This window comes from Astatotilapia calliptera, chromosome 12 (assembly GCF_964374335.1).
Source record: "Astatotilapia calliptera chromosome 12, fAstCal68.1, whole genome shotgun sequence".
Lineage (NCBI taxonomy): Eukaryota > Metazoa > Chordata > Actinopteri > Cichliformes > Cichlidae > Astatotilapia > Astatotilapia calliptera.
The window spans coordinates 33,234,957-33,251,181 of record NC_137433.1 but is presented as its reverse complement, the minus strand read 5'-3'; the positions used below and the strand labels follow the sequence as shown (position 1 = coordinate 33,251,181).

The window sequence follows — 16,225 nt, the reverse complement described above, 5'->3', positions numbered from 1 at the left end:
CGTAGCGAAGACGGGAGGGAGGTCAATTCTGAGAAAGTCGAGCAGCGAGGAGGAAATGACAACCAAGAATATGTAACTGGCTGCAATAAATAGTTCAACATGAAAGAGGATACATGTGTGCAGAGCTGTAAGCATGATTTACAACATTTACAAACACCCCAGAGAAAGTTAAGGGTTGATAAGCTGGAGTTACAGAGACGGCGCTGTGAAAGCAACAGGGCAGGCCTTCGGACATAGGACATTATAAACAAGACAAATGCACTTTTTAGCCAAATCTGATAAAGAACACATCAAACACTACAGTGAGAGCCCATTTGCTCTCAGTTCTCCTGCTGTTATGGGGAGGGGCTCTAGTTCTGTGGCACACTGAGGTCAGAGGTTTTATAGTCCTGGAGCTCTCACAGGAACCAGACAGGAAGTGCAGGAAAAAACTGTGTACATATATATGACACACCAGCACTTTAGTGAAGTTTGCACATGGACTTCAGAGGCTGGAATGACCGACCCCTTTTCCTGTGTCTTCCTCTACTGCGATTATTTTATTTGTCAGAGCAGTTCTCTATAATAATGAGCTCAACCCGACATCCCTGTGCCACTTAGCTGAATAACCGAGTACAAATCACAAAAGCACAGAGGAGCAATGTCCTGTGTAGCTCCAGCTAAAGACAATCCAAACCAAGAACGAGACTTTACAGCGCTAAACATTTAGCATAGCACTAGAACATCAGTCTGTCCCTACTGTTGGATTCATCAGGTCTCAGAAATGTTTTCTCCATCAAATGTTGCTTTTAAAACTGTTGGAATGATCATAGGGACCCAACGATGCAAGCCCCTTCCTCAAATTCAGCCAACCCTAAACAGAGGAGGGAATGCCCATCAGTGAGTGTTGATCAGCTCCGAAGCACAGCTGGGGGCCCAGTGTTCCCAGACAGTTTATATTTAGACGCTAGGTTTTTGTAATTGAATGGAATCTAAATTGACCAGACAAGACCCTGACACTGTTGGTGGCAAAGTGGCAGTAAAGCACACTTGGGTTCAGTCAGGGGACAGTCTGGTAGGGCGGGAGAAGGGTGGGGGCCGCCGAGCACGAGGCCAGGCCAGGCAGGGTGAGGGTGCAGGAGTGGGCATCGTATCCGGAATGGGGCTGGGCGCATAGCGGCCTGGTGGTCTGGCTGGCTGGTCGGGCAGAGGGAGCAGACTGGTAGGGGGTAAACACTGGACTGTCTGGCCTGGCAAAAGCGTTTGTGCCAACGCAAAGCACCCAGCTGTGTTCAGGCCCCAGGCGAGGGTTTGTCAAGATGCAACAATGGGCTTTCCCTTCTCTAATTATAGTCCTGGCTGAGTACACACAGAGGAAACAAGAGTGACCTAGAAGTTGGGGAGGCTGGCTAGAGGCCAAAAGGTCACAGGCCAAAGTTCTTGCCATCACCGCTACAGTGTCCCTTAGCAAAAGATCAGATCTAGAATATATAAAAATGGCCAGCTCATTAGGACTCTGCTCTGACCTGGTCCACTAAGCGGAAGGTGTGGGTTTCTCTAACTTGGGGTGTCCCCGTGGCTCAGTTGGCTAAGACACATCCCGCGTAACCACAACATTGTGCATCTGAATCTGACACTGGTGCATACTGTATCCTCCATTCATCCCGTCTCTCCTGTGTTTTTATTTTTTCTTTTAAACATGGTATGAAGGAACAAGCTGATGGGAACGACTGAACAAAAACTATCAACCTCGTTCCGATTCGCTCTCTTCCTTCTGAAAATGCACCTGCTTGTATTAAATTGCTGATCTAATGTTACGGACATGATTCGTATGCTTACAGAAAAGGCAAACACACATTCAGCTTTACGTTTATAGAAAACTGTCAGAATCAAAAACCAGGAGGGGAAATGACTGATGTTTGTGACCTTGTCAGGTTTTTGCTTGTACTTCTAGTACTACAGCCTACTACCTACCATTAAAAATCTGATAGACTGAAAACATATCTGTTTTACCATCTGTTTAAATGTATTATTCACGTGCCATTTCTTCCACTTGTGCTGCTGAAACTCAAGCGTGGGCACGTCGCCACGATAAGGACTACTTAGCTGATGAAATCCAGTTAATGAGTTCTGAGCATAACATTAGTTTTCAGGTCTCAGTGTATGTCAGCTAGAAACCATCATCAAACAAAGTGCACCATTAGGATGTTTATATGGCACGTGGGCTTCTGATATTATGAATGGCTGCTCTCTTTCTGTCACCAGGAATGTACAGGATAAATGAGACTATGGACAACACTCCCTTATTTCATCCTCTGGGGAATGTTGGTACATTCCATTAAGAGGAACACTTAATTAAAGCACGATAAAATACCACTGGAGGTGCCTGGGCACTGGAGGAAGGGAGGGCGGGAGGATAGGGATTGGGGAGGGATCACTACACTCTTGTTCTGACCACAATGGGAAGTAAGAAGCAAAATAAAACTAAACCATCCTTCTATGAATTGTCTCAGTGACTGCACTATATCAAAGCTAAACCCTTAAAGGGATTTTCATCAAATGCAAGGAAATAACTTTTCTTTACTCGCATGTTGACAGGTGACAATCTATTGTAATTTTAGGCAAATAGTAATCAAATTATTAGATATTTGTGCCCCAAGATGGCAAAATCCAAGGTGTTTTTTTGGGCTCTGAATATCAAAGAGTATTGCTAGCTTCTAATTTACAGTGAATTACGGTGTCAAAGTGACTCACCTGCATTGTTAAATGCTGATTTTCATTTTATTGCATGGTTCAACAAACCTGCAGTAGCACAGTAAAGAGCAAGGTGCTGTAATATATTAACTTTCTGAAAGGATAGTCATTGGATGTACATTAACGGGAAACAAAAGGCAAATTCAGAAACTAACACGGTGGCAAAACGGAAACTTGAAAACATAAAAAAGCAGTTCTTTACCTTTCCAAGCACCGTGAGACAACTGGGGTCCAACTCCGGCTGCTCCAGCTTCACCACACCAACCCAGCCATACTCGTATAGGTCCTCTTCATCATTATTATTACATAGTCCCAAAGGATGCATCTGGAAAGACAATAAGATGGAGAAATAAATATTTGTCTCTATGCTACGGAGCTAGTATCACATTAGAAAAGTCAGAATGTGCAACCTTCAAGATTAAAAAATAAAATGTGCATCCGACATACATGATGTATCAAGTTTCAGGGTCTTGGCATCCCCACGTTCTGAATTTGACTCACAAAGAGGTAAATTACAAGCTTAAAGCTGCACAAACATCTCTTGGATGCATTCCTCATATTTATAGGGAATATAATGTTCTTTTAACCTATGATGAAATTTAAAAGCATTAGGCACCTGAGCTATTCTCTGTGTGCTTAACTTATCCAGAATCTAAACATACAGAAGACCTTTTAAAGAACAGTAGCAACATAAGCAAAATCAGGATTTATGTGCTTTCATGGATCTGCTGATCAGGCACATTTTTACTGAATTTCTACTTAGGGAAAGGTGCATTAAGTCTACTACCATTGTTACTGCTGGAAATGATTAATGCTGCTGCCATTTCTATTGTGCTTGTGCATACATGCACAGTGACTGGTTACATTGCATCTTCTCTTCTTAAATTGGAAAGTGAATGTTGACATTTTCTTCGAGCAGCATCAAACATTGTCTATCAGGTAACTTCAGGTGTCAACGCATACACAAGGTCACTAATATGCACCAGTTCTTTGCTTTGCAGAGCAAGCACATTCACATTGTTTACATATAAAGGAGGCATAAATCACTGATTGATGAAGAAGGTTGGAAAAATGCAAAGTGGAATATTTTCAAAGAATAAGAACAAAACAAAACAACAAATTCTGTTCTACAGTTTGACATCAGGAGACGGCTAAAAGCTAATCCAATCACCAATCTTGTGGATATGCTAGAATGCACTCCCAAAAGATGTGTACGTCATGAGGAAAATTAAAAGATGATAAAAAAAAAAACTAAAAAAAAAACCAAATTCATTCTAAGCGTGTAATTACAGGTTATTATATTTTTATTACATTTTATGTGTTATTAAGTGTCCTTCTTTTTCTTCACATACCCACAAAAATATAAAAGCTCTCCAGCACAAAACATCAAGAAACCAAAAAAGGAATGGCTAGAGGACAGCCATGACTGTCAGGCTGTAATTATCAGGAAAAAGAAAAAAAGAGAAAGAAAAAAAATCGGATTAAAAACTGTAACCAAGTGGAGTCACCAAAATCCTGGATCAATTCCCCACCTTGGCAACACAGCAAAGACAAGCTCGCGTATTAGCATTAGAACTGGGCCAAATGACCTGCAGGCCGCTTTCGTATTAACCCAGTGACCACGGCACCCCAATCTGTGGCTCCGAGCCTCAGGCTACTCTGGGCCGGGGGCTACTGCTGATGACCCAAGATACCCTTCTTCCACTGGTGAACCCTGACCTTTGAACCCCACTTCATCGCAGAGGGAGCAGGTTGGTTGTGCAGCAGGCCAATTGAAGAGAAATTCAGAAAGTGCCCAGTCACTTCAGTTCCACAACCCTGAGAGGTCAAGCCCCTGACCTGAAGGGGTTTTGGGGGAGGACTTAGCTAATAGTAATGGGGTCAAATGCAAATCAAGTGGACTAAGTTCGAGTCACAGGAAAGGAATGTGGACAACGTGCATCATGCTAGAGCTCCACAAGGTAGCATCTTCTCTTTCTGCCTTTAGGGAGGAAATCTGAATAAGAGGAATCAGCTTTAATAGCACGAAAGCAGACAGCAGAAATCATTTGCTTTTTGAGGTCTCAAGGTTAGAATTACATTTAGAAAAACCTAATATGCTCAATTTATGCTCTTTATTTGCATTCCTAGATTGTACTAAAGTAACTTTTGATGATTAACTTTAGGGATGGTTGATATGGCCCAAACAGAATATCATGAAATTTCAGAGTATTCTCACGATAACGATAAATTTTACGATATGACAAATTACAAAACTACAAAACTTCAACTTCACAACTTTATTAACCTCATTCTACATGACCCATGTGAGCATAATCCACTGCCTAATGGGGCGACATGTTTACACCATGAAATTAGCATATCATGATATAGTTTTTTGGGACTTTAGAGCAATCTGAAGCCTGATTTAGGCTTCTAATAATTACTTGTACATCCGCTGAACTCATTTGAAACTTTGGCCATTTTTAACATAAGCGTCTACCATTGTTAACATGTCTGACAGAAAGTAAGTATAAGTCTCCTTTCATACTACATACACTTACTTTTCCACGTTTTCTCTCCTATAGCCTGAATTACACCTTTACAGGGAAAAAAAAAATCCTCATCCTTGAATCCTCCTCCTCCTCCTCAGACCTCCCACACACAGACAAAAGTACGTGTGCTCAAACATGAAAGCTTAAGCTCCAACATTCAATCACAACCCTTTGAAACAAGTGGATCATTCTTGCAACAGCGCGCAAACACATAAAAAGTCATCACCAAGCGAGGCTTTCCTGACTCAAAACACCTTTTTACACATCCACAGGATGCAGTCACCTTGTCTTTCTGATTTCACATAAAACAGATTTTCAAAGCTGCCCTTTCTCTCGTTGTAGAGCAAAGCTTGCTCGGGTTGACCGTTCGCCTTAGGCTGACAGGAGCAGGCAGGCGGAGCAGGTATACATTACATACACATTTGGTATGATAATTTTAAAGCATATTTTCCCTCTCAGCTTTTGGAGGACGGCAAAATTGAAGGGAAAGACAAAGATTAAAGTGCGTAACTTGGTAAGTTTTCCATTCAACCAGCATCTCCCGACCTGCCCCCCTCCACATGTCATCACTGTACAAATCATACCATCTCATCTGCTCTGTGCATACCGCACACTGCAGTCAACTAAGGTAACATTTTAGATGTTATGTTAGATAAGGTGCAAGCGTGCAGATGGGAAAGACTCAGAGATAGTGTTGTGGTGGATCTACATGAGGACCGGGAAGCGTAGCCCTGCTTGCACTGTGATTATGACCTCCCTCTCTGGCTTGTCTAACAGCTTGGATGGTGGTGGGGAGCCCCGCCTGCGCCCCTGGTCCCTAAACACTAGGCCATTGTGCAGGGGCACTTGGACTCCAAATGGGACAGTGTTGTTGTTGTGCACCATGTTGTTATTTTAGAGGCTGGCCATTGCACCATTATCTCCACCACAGAGACTTTTTTTTTTCTTTTCTCAGATGTTGACGTATATGCGTTGATGGATGTGGGGATGGGGAGCAAAAGGAAAAGGAGCTCGGACTTGGATGAGAGATGAGAGGTGATCTTGCGAAGTGGGTCACAGCTACTGGCCGAGCAGACAAAAGATTAACGAGCACATATGCAAACGTGCGTTCACGCACACGCGCAGTTCCACGAACACACAATAAGACAGAGACTGTTCTCTCTTGTGTTCCAACTGCTAGCTTTCCCTGCAAGGCCCCAAAAATCAAACCAGCTCAGCCTGCTGGAAGCACCGAAGTGCTCCACTTTGCTCCGTTGCTTCGTACCCCAGGTTTGGAGGAAAGGCATAAGGCACTCCCCAAGTACCACAAGGGGGCGTCTCTTGTTCTACCCCATCTGTCCTGCCCCTTGGGGAGGCAGCCTTTCACATGAATATCTTGTTACACAAGCCACACTCGCAATAAAGTCCTGGCGGGGATTTGAACTTGGCTTGTCACTCAAGCTAGTCACAGCCCGGCACCGACCAATCTTACACCTCCGTCTGGAGAACCACCTGCAGACATTGTTAATATTCAGCACTGGTATAAAATGGAAATTGACGCAAACTTTGTTGTAGCAGTGCACCAGTTCACTCTGGTTGTTATAGCAACACTGGATGAATACATTTCATACTTTAATCTAAATATTTTCAAACACTTTCACACATTATGACTCATAAGAACATCACACAATCATCTTTCACTCAGAGATCCTTAATGGTCAAACAAGTGACCTGATAACTGTTGGTAATGGGATCAAAACAGAGCCGTGCTCCTTAAAACTCCCACCATCACCACTCGCACCCCCCAAGCTCTCAAAGGAAATCAAAATGCAAGTCACACCACTCAATGCCATTCTTCCCACTCTGTCTGTGACACAATTCGCTCAGCCTTTGATCGTACAACAACCACTTCTGCTGCTTCCCCATCCCGCTTCCCTCCCCTCCCCTTTGCCACACCCCTTTTCCCTCTCTCCTTCTAAATTATTGGTGGCCCCAGTTACAGCCCCCCATTACCCCTTTTCCCTCTTACACGTCCAAGACAGTCGCCCTACCTTGCCCTCGCCACACTATATTGTGCTTCTGTGAAAGTGGTAGTTACATTTTTTTCCCCTGTGCTGTGTATTAATGTGCTTTTTACAAATTCCATTCCCTCTGGTATCCTAACAAGATGAAAAATAGGAATGCTCAACATAAAAAGGTCATAATCAGCACTTTAACTCAACTTAAAAAAAAATAAAAAAAATCCTGTTTATAACTCTTTCCAATCTATTTTTGACACAGAAAAATAAAAGGCTTTTTATTTTTTGCGACAAAGCACAAACTTCAAAAAGATTACTCTCCAATCGTGCTTTTAGCACCACCAGCAAGGAAAGCCTTGTGAACTGGAGGGGAGCTGATGCTCACAGGGTACCAGAATCTAAAATTCCAAAAGAAGCTGCTGAATTGCATGTTTATTTAAAGTGATGCACTTGCTTGAAAATGGTGCATTACAACAAGCCATCCATACTACAGCACGGCAGGAGCCAAAAAACATCAAAAGCAAGTAGGAGGGGATGATCCCTGAGCTAAACCGATCTATACATGTTTATAGACTTGCATGTACTGTCTGTTCTTGACACCAATATTTTACTCAATCTGAATTCCAACACTTCCTTTAATGAGCTACAGGCCGCAGACAATAAGCCTCGGTTACAACAAAGTGGAAGTGCACGACAGTTTGTATTTGAAGTTCTTGAAGCTGGCTAAATGATTAACCATGCAGATCTCTCGTTTACCGATTCCACCTATAAGTTTTGGAAGAGGAGCTGGCACCAATTTCACAAGCACACAAAATCCAGAGGAAGAAAAACCTGGGCAGGAAGCCAGTCCTCGCACCCACCTGCTTCCCCGGTGCCGTGCATGTGTTTACGTATCTCACTGTTTGAGAACAGGCGTAGGGGTTTGTTTGTAGCGTGAAACATATCGGGGTGACCAAGGGGTGACTTATTCACTCCAGTGGAAAAGCATCTCACGCACAGCCCCCGAGCCTTTGACTCAGCCAGGTCCTTCATCCTCCTCACCGCCATCACTACCAAAATACTGTCAACTTCCTGGAATAACACACCGGTTTCTTGTGTTGATGGTTGTGGGGATGGGATGGCAAGGTGGGTATGTCTAATCACGGCTCAAAGACTCTCCCCTGGGAACTGTGGTGTCTTTGAGAGTCTCAAAACACAGTCATGAAAATGGCTAAGTCAGACTGGAATGCAACAGGATGTCCAGAGCCAGACAGGCAGAGCACACACAAAGCTCCACACACAGTTAAACAACCGTGAGCCTCAGTACATCTGCACACATTCACAGTATCTAGCAGTGAAAAACACAACATGAATCATATCATAAGGTTTTACTCAATAACGGTTAACAGCCTTTTATTGAGTATTTCAATTAGAAACTGTTACCTTCAAAGACAACACTGCATAATATGAAGGAATAACATGAATATAGCAATTAAAGTAATAATCTCATGTATTCATAGTAGAATTTATAGCTCACTCTTACTGCATGAAGGTGGCTGATTCTACAACTAAATTAAACTAATTTTAATTTATAGCTCACAGATTTTCTAAAAACTACCCATTCAAATCTTCCAGGTCTTTCCAGGAAAACAACAGTCATAACCACTGAAGATTTTACCAAGTAAACCAAATTAGCAAGTCTAAATTTTTCAGTAACAACTTCAAAAGTCTTCATGCAAACCAGCACATAACATGGATGCTCAATTGTGTAACATCCAGCTAACAAGCCGGGCCAAATCACACAAACCACCACAATGTCAACATAGCACCAGCTCCACCACCAGCCACTTCAAACTGTGGTGTGGTCAGGATGCAGTCAACTTCACCCCCAAACGCCCCTGCAAGCCAGACGTGGAAGGAGACTTCAACCAATTAGAAACACGCTGGTGTTTTACCCCCCCAGATGTCTTCTGCAAGTGTGTGTACACACAAGCACACCAGCTCTTAATCATAAGGCCGCAAATGAACTCTCTGTCCCAGTAAATGCAGGTCAGACTTCCAGTAAACGTATTAAAAGTGGAAGTATATGAGCTGCAGTTCCTGTGAGCCAATGCGGCTCAAATAAATGGGAAACGCAAATACTCATGGAAGCCGATTCACTCTTAAAAAGTTAGCATTTACAGAAACACAAAAAACAAACAAGCTGAGAACACCAACGACATTTGCGAGGCACAGTTTTCATTCGTATGACCTATAGTAGGTACCTGCAAGGAAAACATAGAAGTAACATCTGACTGAGATTCAAATGTCAAAAGGTCAAGCTGTCATCTGTTTACGTGAGATGCCTCTTTATTTTCTTTTTTGCTTCACATCACCTCTATTTAATTATCACGCATTCCCCACTGACTCAGAGAAATTGAATGAACCCTGAGGAGCTCAGACATCACGTTAGACACACAGAGGAAGCCAATCAGTCTGACACTGAGCCTTAATCCAAAAGATGACCCAAAACCCCCGAGTGAAGCAAGCAGTCTACCTCCTCATGCAAGTCGCTCCAGTTCAGGCTTTATGAGGTTAAGCTTCTAGTGCGGGTTGAAACGTGCGTGTTTAACAGACACTCGGAGACCTTACCAGGAGGATTTACACTAAGCGTCCTCAGCTGCAGACAGGTTACTTTAACCATGAGTCTTAGATGGGGACAAATCTGGCTACGCATGAAAAATTAGAGCAAGTTAACCCTGATCTTGAGAATCCAATTAGCTGATTAATTGGGGCGACTGGAGCTGAAGAAGTAGAGTGGGTTGTCTGCTAATTGGAAGGTCAGTGGTTCGATCCCTTGCTCATACAGTCCAAGTGTCAAAGTGTTCTGGGGCAAAATAATGACCCCTACCCACTCAATGCATCCATCAAAGTGTGTGTGTGGTAGCTATGGTTTACTTTGAACTTAATTTGCTCCACAGTACATCAGACTGTGGCTAAACAAAAGTATACGTCAGCGAGTCTTCTGATCCCGCTACACAAGTTCAATGTCAGATCACACTGAGGGGGGTGAGCACAAGAAAGGAGAAAGAGTTTTGAATTGCAGCCTTCTATGTATAGCATGCACAAATAGACTTACAAACTCAAATGCATCCAGTAAAACGCTACACACACACCTCCCCTTTTACAGTCACTCTTTGCCCCTCTCAATCCCTCTCTGCCCCTCTTTCCCAGCACTAGAAATAACTTCAAAGAGGGCTGGTAGCCTTGAGGAGAGAGGGAGCGGGATCCAGTTACAGTGGAGCATCTGGGAGGGCCATACAGGTGGGGCTGACACTCCTCCTCCTGTAACATTATCGCTGTAAAGGGATCCTTCTGCTTCTCCTCTGAAATAATGAAGACTTCCTCCCTTTTGTCTTCTCCACTGGGACCAAAAGAACAATTAGCCAAGCTAGCCATCTTTTATTTTGGTGGTATAAACCAGCCAACAAAGGCAGGGCAATAAACAAAATAATGTTGACAGAAAAATGATCCAACAATAATAATTACATGTTGGACTTTGATCACTTAGACTTAAGAAAGCTGTAATGTCAAGGCCATGCCCCAAGCGAGCCAGCTTTGTGATACGAGCCTCAGAGCCGTCATCAACTGTCCGTTTGCCCCCCTCTACTCCAAGTCCACCTCTTAAACTCCCCTGAAAAATCACCTCTACACCATCTTCATAGCAACGGGCAAAGCAAACAAGTGTCATGGTTTCAGTGTGAGCAGGGGACACTGGCAGAGGACACCCAATATCATGTAAATGTCCTGATATGTAGCACAAGGCACTGGGGTTGACAGCTTTAACACTGAGCAGGACGCCGAGCTTGTGACTCTATTAACTCTCGGCGAGTGCATCCCGAAACCATCAATGGCGTGTGTGTGACTGTGTGTGTGTACGCACACTCAAAAGTCTCTCTGGTGTCACTTTCAGCTCTTCAGTCTTTAAAACCTAGAGTGACATGAACAAAGGACAGGCTGACAAAGTTCAGGGGTCAACACTGGGTTGGATGGCACCATTTTTTGGGGGGAGGAGTGGAAACAATTGAGATCATGGTGATCAAAGAAAGGAACAACAGCGAGCAAACATATTGTCTCCATGTGCAAGATGCTGCTGTCCTTATGAGGACAATTATGAAAGTAGGTGAACACATGCATAAATTATTTGTCGGCATCAAGGTGCCACTGTGAATTAATTAGCATGACTAACAGTGTAACAAGCAAAGGGAAATGGGGCTCATTAAATCTATACAGCACGCAACTGCACAGCTGTAGTACAAAACTCCAACATAATCTTTTTTCCACAACTGTCCTGACAAAGTTCAAAGTTGGAGATGATGTCGCCAAAATAATTATTCGATCAAATCAAGGTGAAAAATCCCAAAGTGGCACAATTCTTAGTCATTATGTGAAACAAAGAATTTGAGAAGCTGAAATAAATTTGGACTTTTCATTTACTTGTTAAATAACGTACAGGATCTATGTACTATATGCATTGCCCTCAAAACATCAGCTATTGATGGCACTCGCAACAATAAAGTGAACCGTGATCAGCATTTCAGAAATTAAGCTGAATACATCAGATAGTTACCGAGGCAACCAGAAACCGGAAATGTCCACTAGCAATCAGCTGTCAGCAACAAGGTGATGCGCTACAAGAAGATGTTTTCTTGTGTAGATGCCTCTTAGATCTCAGTACCACAATAAAGCAATCATGGCCACGACAACACAGCACTAAATACATGCCAAGTATTTAAGTTATAGCTACGTGGCTAACCACCTCCATCCTGCATCACTCATGGCTACGAAAGAAAGCTATTATTAGTTAGCAACCGTTAGACACCTTGGCTTTACGTTTATATTATTTATTACAGACTGCAATCAAGACAGAACAGATGACTGCACCTCCCTCATCCTGGTTCTGCTGGAGTTTTCTTCCGGTTGAAAAGGATTTTTTCTTTCCCACTGTCACCAACAGCTTGCTCACAGGAGGTCATCTTATTGTTGAGGTTTCTTTCTAATATTGCTGGGTCTTACCCAACATACCATATAATATAAAGCACCTTACGGTGACAACTACTATCAATTGTTTTATATAAATAAAATGGAATTGCAATGACACATCTAATCAGGACAGTGTTTTGCTATAAGAGAAAGCCTGCAATTCAGCTGAGTTAGGAAAACTATCCGGGAGAAAGCTGGCTCCATTTTGATCCTCAAAACTAAACAATGGTTTCTGAATTAATGATGCAGAACATAATTTCGCCCCATCAAGTTCCCACTTGACCAGATGGGCTTCACTCCAAATGATCCCATTCATCTGGCTAACGTCAGCTTACCTACTAAATCCAACAATTGCTTTTGCTTGCAACTCAATGTAGCATCTAGCTGAACAGGCTAAGCTGGTTTTTATCATTTTAATTCAGAGCACCGCCCCCCTTCCTTGTGTTGTTTTTGTATTGTTGCTGGTCATTTTTTTTGCCGTTTATTACTAGTGGGCTCGATTTCTACATTAACAATAGCTGGTACTGCTCACTTTGAACACTGCAGGGGATAAAAGACACTTTGAGAAATGGAACTCAGGAGTAAGGACAAAAGTCACATCCTTCAGATTTTTGTGGCAAATGTGACCACAAAAATCAGTTGCCTTTTAATAGTTCACACCCTATTAAAAGGCAACTGAGAATGCTGAGGAAGGTTGCATTAAAAAAAGCTTTTAATACATTAAAAAAAAGAACAATAAGCACTTACCGTATTTTCACGACCATAAGGCGCACTGTGCTAAAAGGCGCAGTCTCAGTTATGTGTGCCCTTACTGTATTTAACACACACATAAGGCGCACTGGACCATAGGGCGCATACAAGTACCGTATGCGTATTTAAAAATAAAGCGGGAGCAAACCTGAATTCGGTACCTTACTCACATTTCTATTGCCGGTAATCGTCATCATCAACAACACACAAGCATACAAGTGTGCCTATTTAAAAATAAAGCAGGAGCAAAACAAAGTTTGGTACTCACATTTTTATCATCAATCAAACCCATCGAAGTCCTCATCCTCTGTGTCCGAATTGAACAGCTGCGCTAAATCTCCATCAAACATGCCAGGTTCACTGTCTTCACCGTCAGAGTCACTTTCCGTGCCGTGCGGCTCCTCGGAAATGATGCCGGCTTTTGCGAAAGCTCGAACAACAGTGCCAGCAGACATGTTAGCCCAAGCATCTACAATCCATTGGCAAATTGTGGCGTAACTCGCCCGGCGCTGCCTTCCACTCTTAGTGAAACTGTGGTCTCCACCGGTCATCCATCGCTCCCAGGCCGCTCGCAGCCTTACTTTGAACGGGCGGTTCACACCGATGTCCAGCGGTTGGAGTTCCTTTGTCAGGCCTCCCGGAATGACAGCAAGCTCACAGTTCATTTGCTTCACAAGTTTTTTCACATCGGCTGTGAGATGGGCACGCATAGTCACAGATCAACAGCGATGGTGATGCGTGGAAAAAACCACCTGGTCTCCTTACATACACCTCCCTCAGCCAGTCTTTCATCATTTCCTCATCCATCCAGCCCTTTTCATTTGCCTTAATGATGATTTCTGCTGGAAACTTCTCTTTAGGCAAAGTCTTTCGCTTAAAAAAATCACCATATGCGGCAGTTTCTGTCCATTAGCATGGCAGCCAAGCACAACAGTAAAAGAAGACTTTTCATACCCCGTTGTGCGTATCGCTACCGTGCTGGTCCCCTTCTTCTCCACAGTGTGACTCACCGGGATGTCAAAAGTGAGCGGGACCTCGTCCATGTTTGTGATGTGGCTGGGCTGGATGTTTTTGTCGCCGATGTGTTTGCTGCAGTAGGAGCGGAAGATGGCCAGCTTTTCCTTATAATCCGCTGGAAGTTGCTGCGCTACCGTAGTCCTGGTCCGGATGGAAAAATGGCACCGTTTACTAAAAAGTGAAAGTGAAACTGCTTTTAGCCGAATGGTGACCGTCGAAACGCTTCTCCCGCTCGCGCTTTGCTCGATGATCCACCGCTCGAGTCTTTCCTCCAACTCGAGCCACCTCGCCTTATGTCCGCGGAAACTCAGCTGCGTTTTCTTGACCTGCCGGAGCTTGTTTTCCAGCTTCCTCCATTTGCGAACCATCGATTCGTTAATCTTAAATTCTCTCGCCGCTGCTCGATTTCCATGTTCCTCCGCGTAGCTGATGGCCTTCAGTTTAAACTGTGCTTCGTAAGCGTGTCTCTTTGCCATTTTCAGGGTTGTTAAAACAACGATGTCCTGCATAATGCACATACCTGTTCTTTTATACAGGTATGTGCGATTGTCCCGGTATATACGATCAACGCCCACACTTCACCCTTTAACGTTCTCATGGTGTTCTCTACTACGTCCTCCTTACAACACATAGGGCGCACCGCGCTATAGGGCGCGCCGCACTTTTTGAAGAAAATCTAAGACTTTTAAGTGCGCCTTATGGTCGTGAAAATACGGTAAGTGTTTTTGATTGTGTTCCACATTACCAGCATTAAGTGCTCATGGATTGTTATTATGTTTACCACCAGCACCACCCCAAATATTAGTGGTATCCCCTGCTGCAGCGAGCCCGGCTCATCCTCCTTCAACTCTCTCCATAAAACAAAAGTCAATGTCACTACTTAATGAGCAGTGATTAATAATGCTGCAGAATGGCCACTGAGCCTAGGGAGGAAGGAGGGTGAGCATGCTTGGCGCAGCCTGCCTGCTCTATGTGTGCATGTGTTGGAGGGCTAAGGGGTTGAGGCTGCTAAAAGTGGACTGAGAGGAGGATTGCAGTCATCAACACCTTGGCTATGAGTAGCCTTTGATGTTGTGCGGCATCTTTGATGGCCCCGGCTATGGAGGAATGTTACTCCCCCCACCCTAAAAAGCTTGCAGAGCTGTGGAATGCGATGCAAGCTGCTGCCGCTTGGCCCGCTGGAATGGGATTAGCGTATAGGCCCATGCTACCCTTCCCCTCCTTTACCCCTCCCTTCACCCTGCCCTCAAATGTCCAGCACGGCAGCAACTTCGTCCAGACCCCGAAGTTTAAGCATTCATCAACCCTTTTGTATTTAATTAGTCAGAAAACACAGTAAACCTCACAAACATTCTTTTAAAGACTTTTAAGTACGAGCATTTTCGTAATCTGTATTTCATTTATGATGTAAAGAATGAGAATACAGGCGAACAAGTAAACAAAGCTTTGCTCGGGACTGTGAATTCAACTTTATGATCGTCACATCAGACTTTGATCAATAGATAAAACTGCAGAAAACTGCCAAATTTTGGACATGCAGTATGTGAAAGAAGAAGCAGAGACAGCTTATGGAGCTCGTGCTTGTCTGCAGCAATGCAGCATCAGAAAGATGCTTTCAGATATGCAGTTTAGGCGATGGAACCACTTCAGATGACCAAAGTCACTTGTGAAATTTGTATAGCAACCTTGGCATATCAAAGCAGAGAGCCAAACGTTAAATCAGCGAGAGACGATGGCCTCCACAGTGTTGGGGTGTGCGTGCGTATGTGTGACAGTTACAGTGTGAGATGAGTATTATAATCCAGCTGCTCTCAAAGGAGGGATACAAGGCTTTCTCCAAAGGTCAGGTTCATTTTGTCCTTGCACACACTTAATGTAGCGAATGACCTTCTGCACGACAACTGCACAAACAAGCCGTTTTGGCCTTGCATGCCGGTGTCTGTCAGGGCTTGGCTAGACGAGGCCAACCTGAATATTGGCTCACACCACACAGTGTGTTTGCAGAGGATTGCAGCTCCCTGCCAGTCAGAGCTGAGAGGAATGTGAACTGGACTTACAGTACATGCGCATGTTCACACACTTAAATGAATGTGTACAAAGTGGGTTTCATACAGTAAGAGCTACTCATCCCCCCTCCCTTCCACCTTACCTCTGCTTCCCCTGTGGCCACAGGGTTTTGGGAGAGAGAACCAA

At 43.7% G+C, this 16,225-nt stretch overlaps 1 protein-coding gene across 3 annotated transcripts in view; it reads right to left on the bottom strand.

The window, feature by feature from the left end:
• The window catches only part of znrf3 (zinc and ring finger 3), a 67,062-nt gene that overhangs the window by 27,328 nt on the left and 23,509 nt on the right, over window positions 1-16,225 (bottom strand). For 2 of the 3 annotated variants that reach the window (XM_026186148.2, XM_026186149.2), the window contains exon 2: window positions 2,936-3,058. In XM_026186148.2, coding sequence (XP_026041933.1) covers window positions 2,936-3,058 — 123 coding nt within the window. Of the gene's footprint in view, window positions 1-2,935; window positions 3,059-16,225 lie in introns of those variants that run through there. The other variant, XM_080309422.1, reaches the window with a different exon arrangement.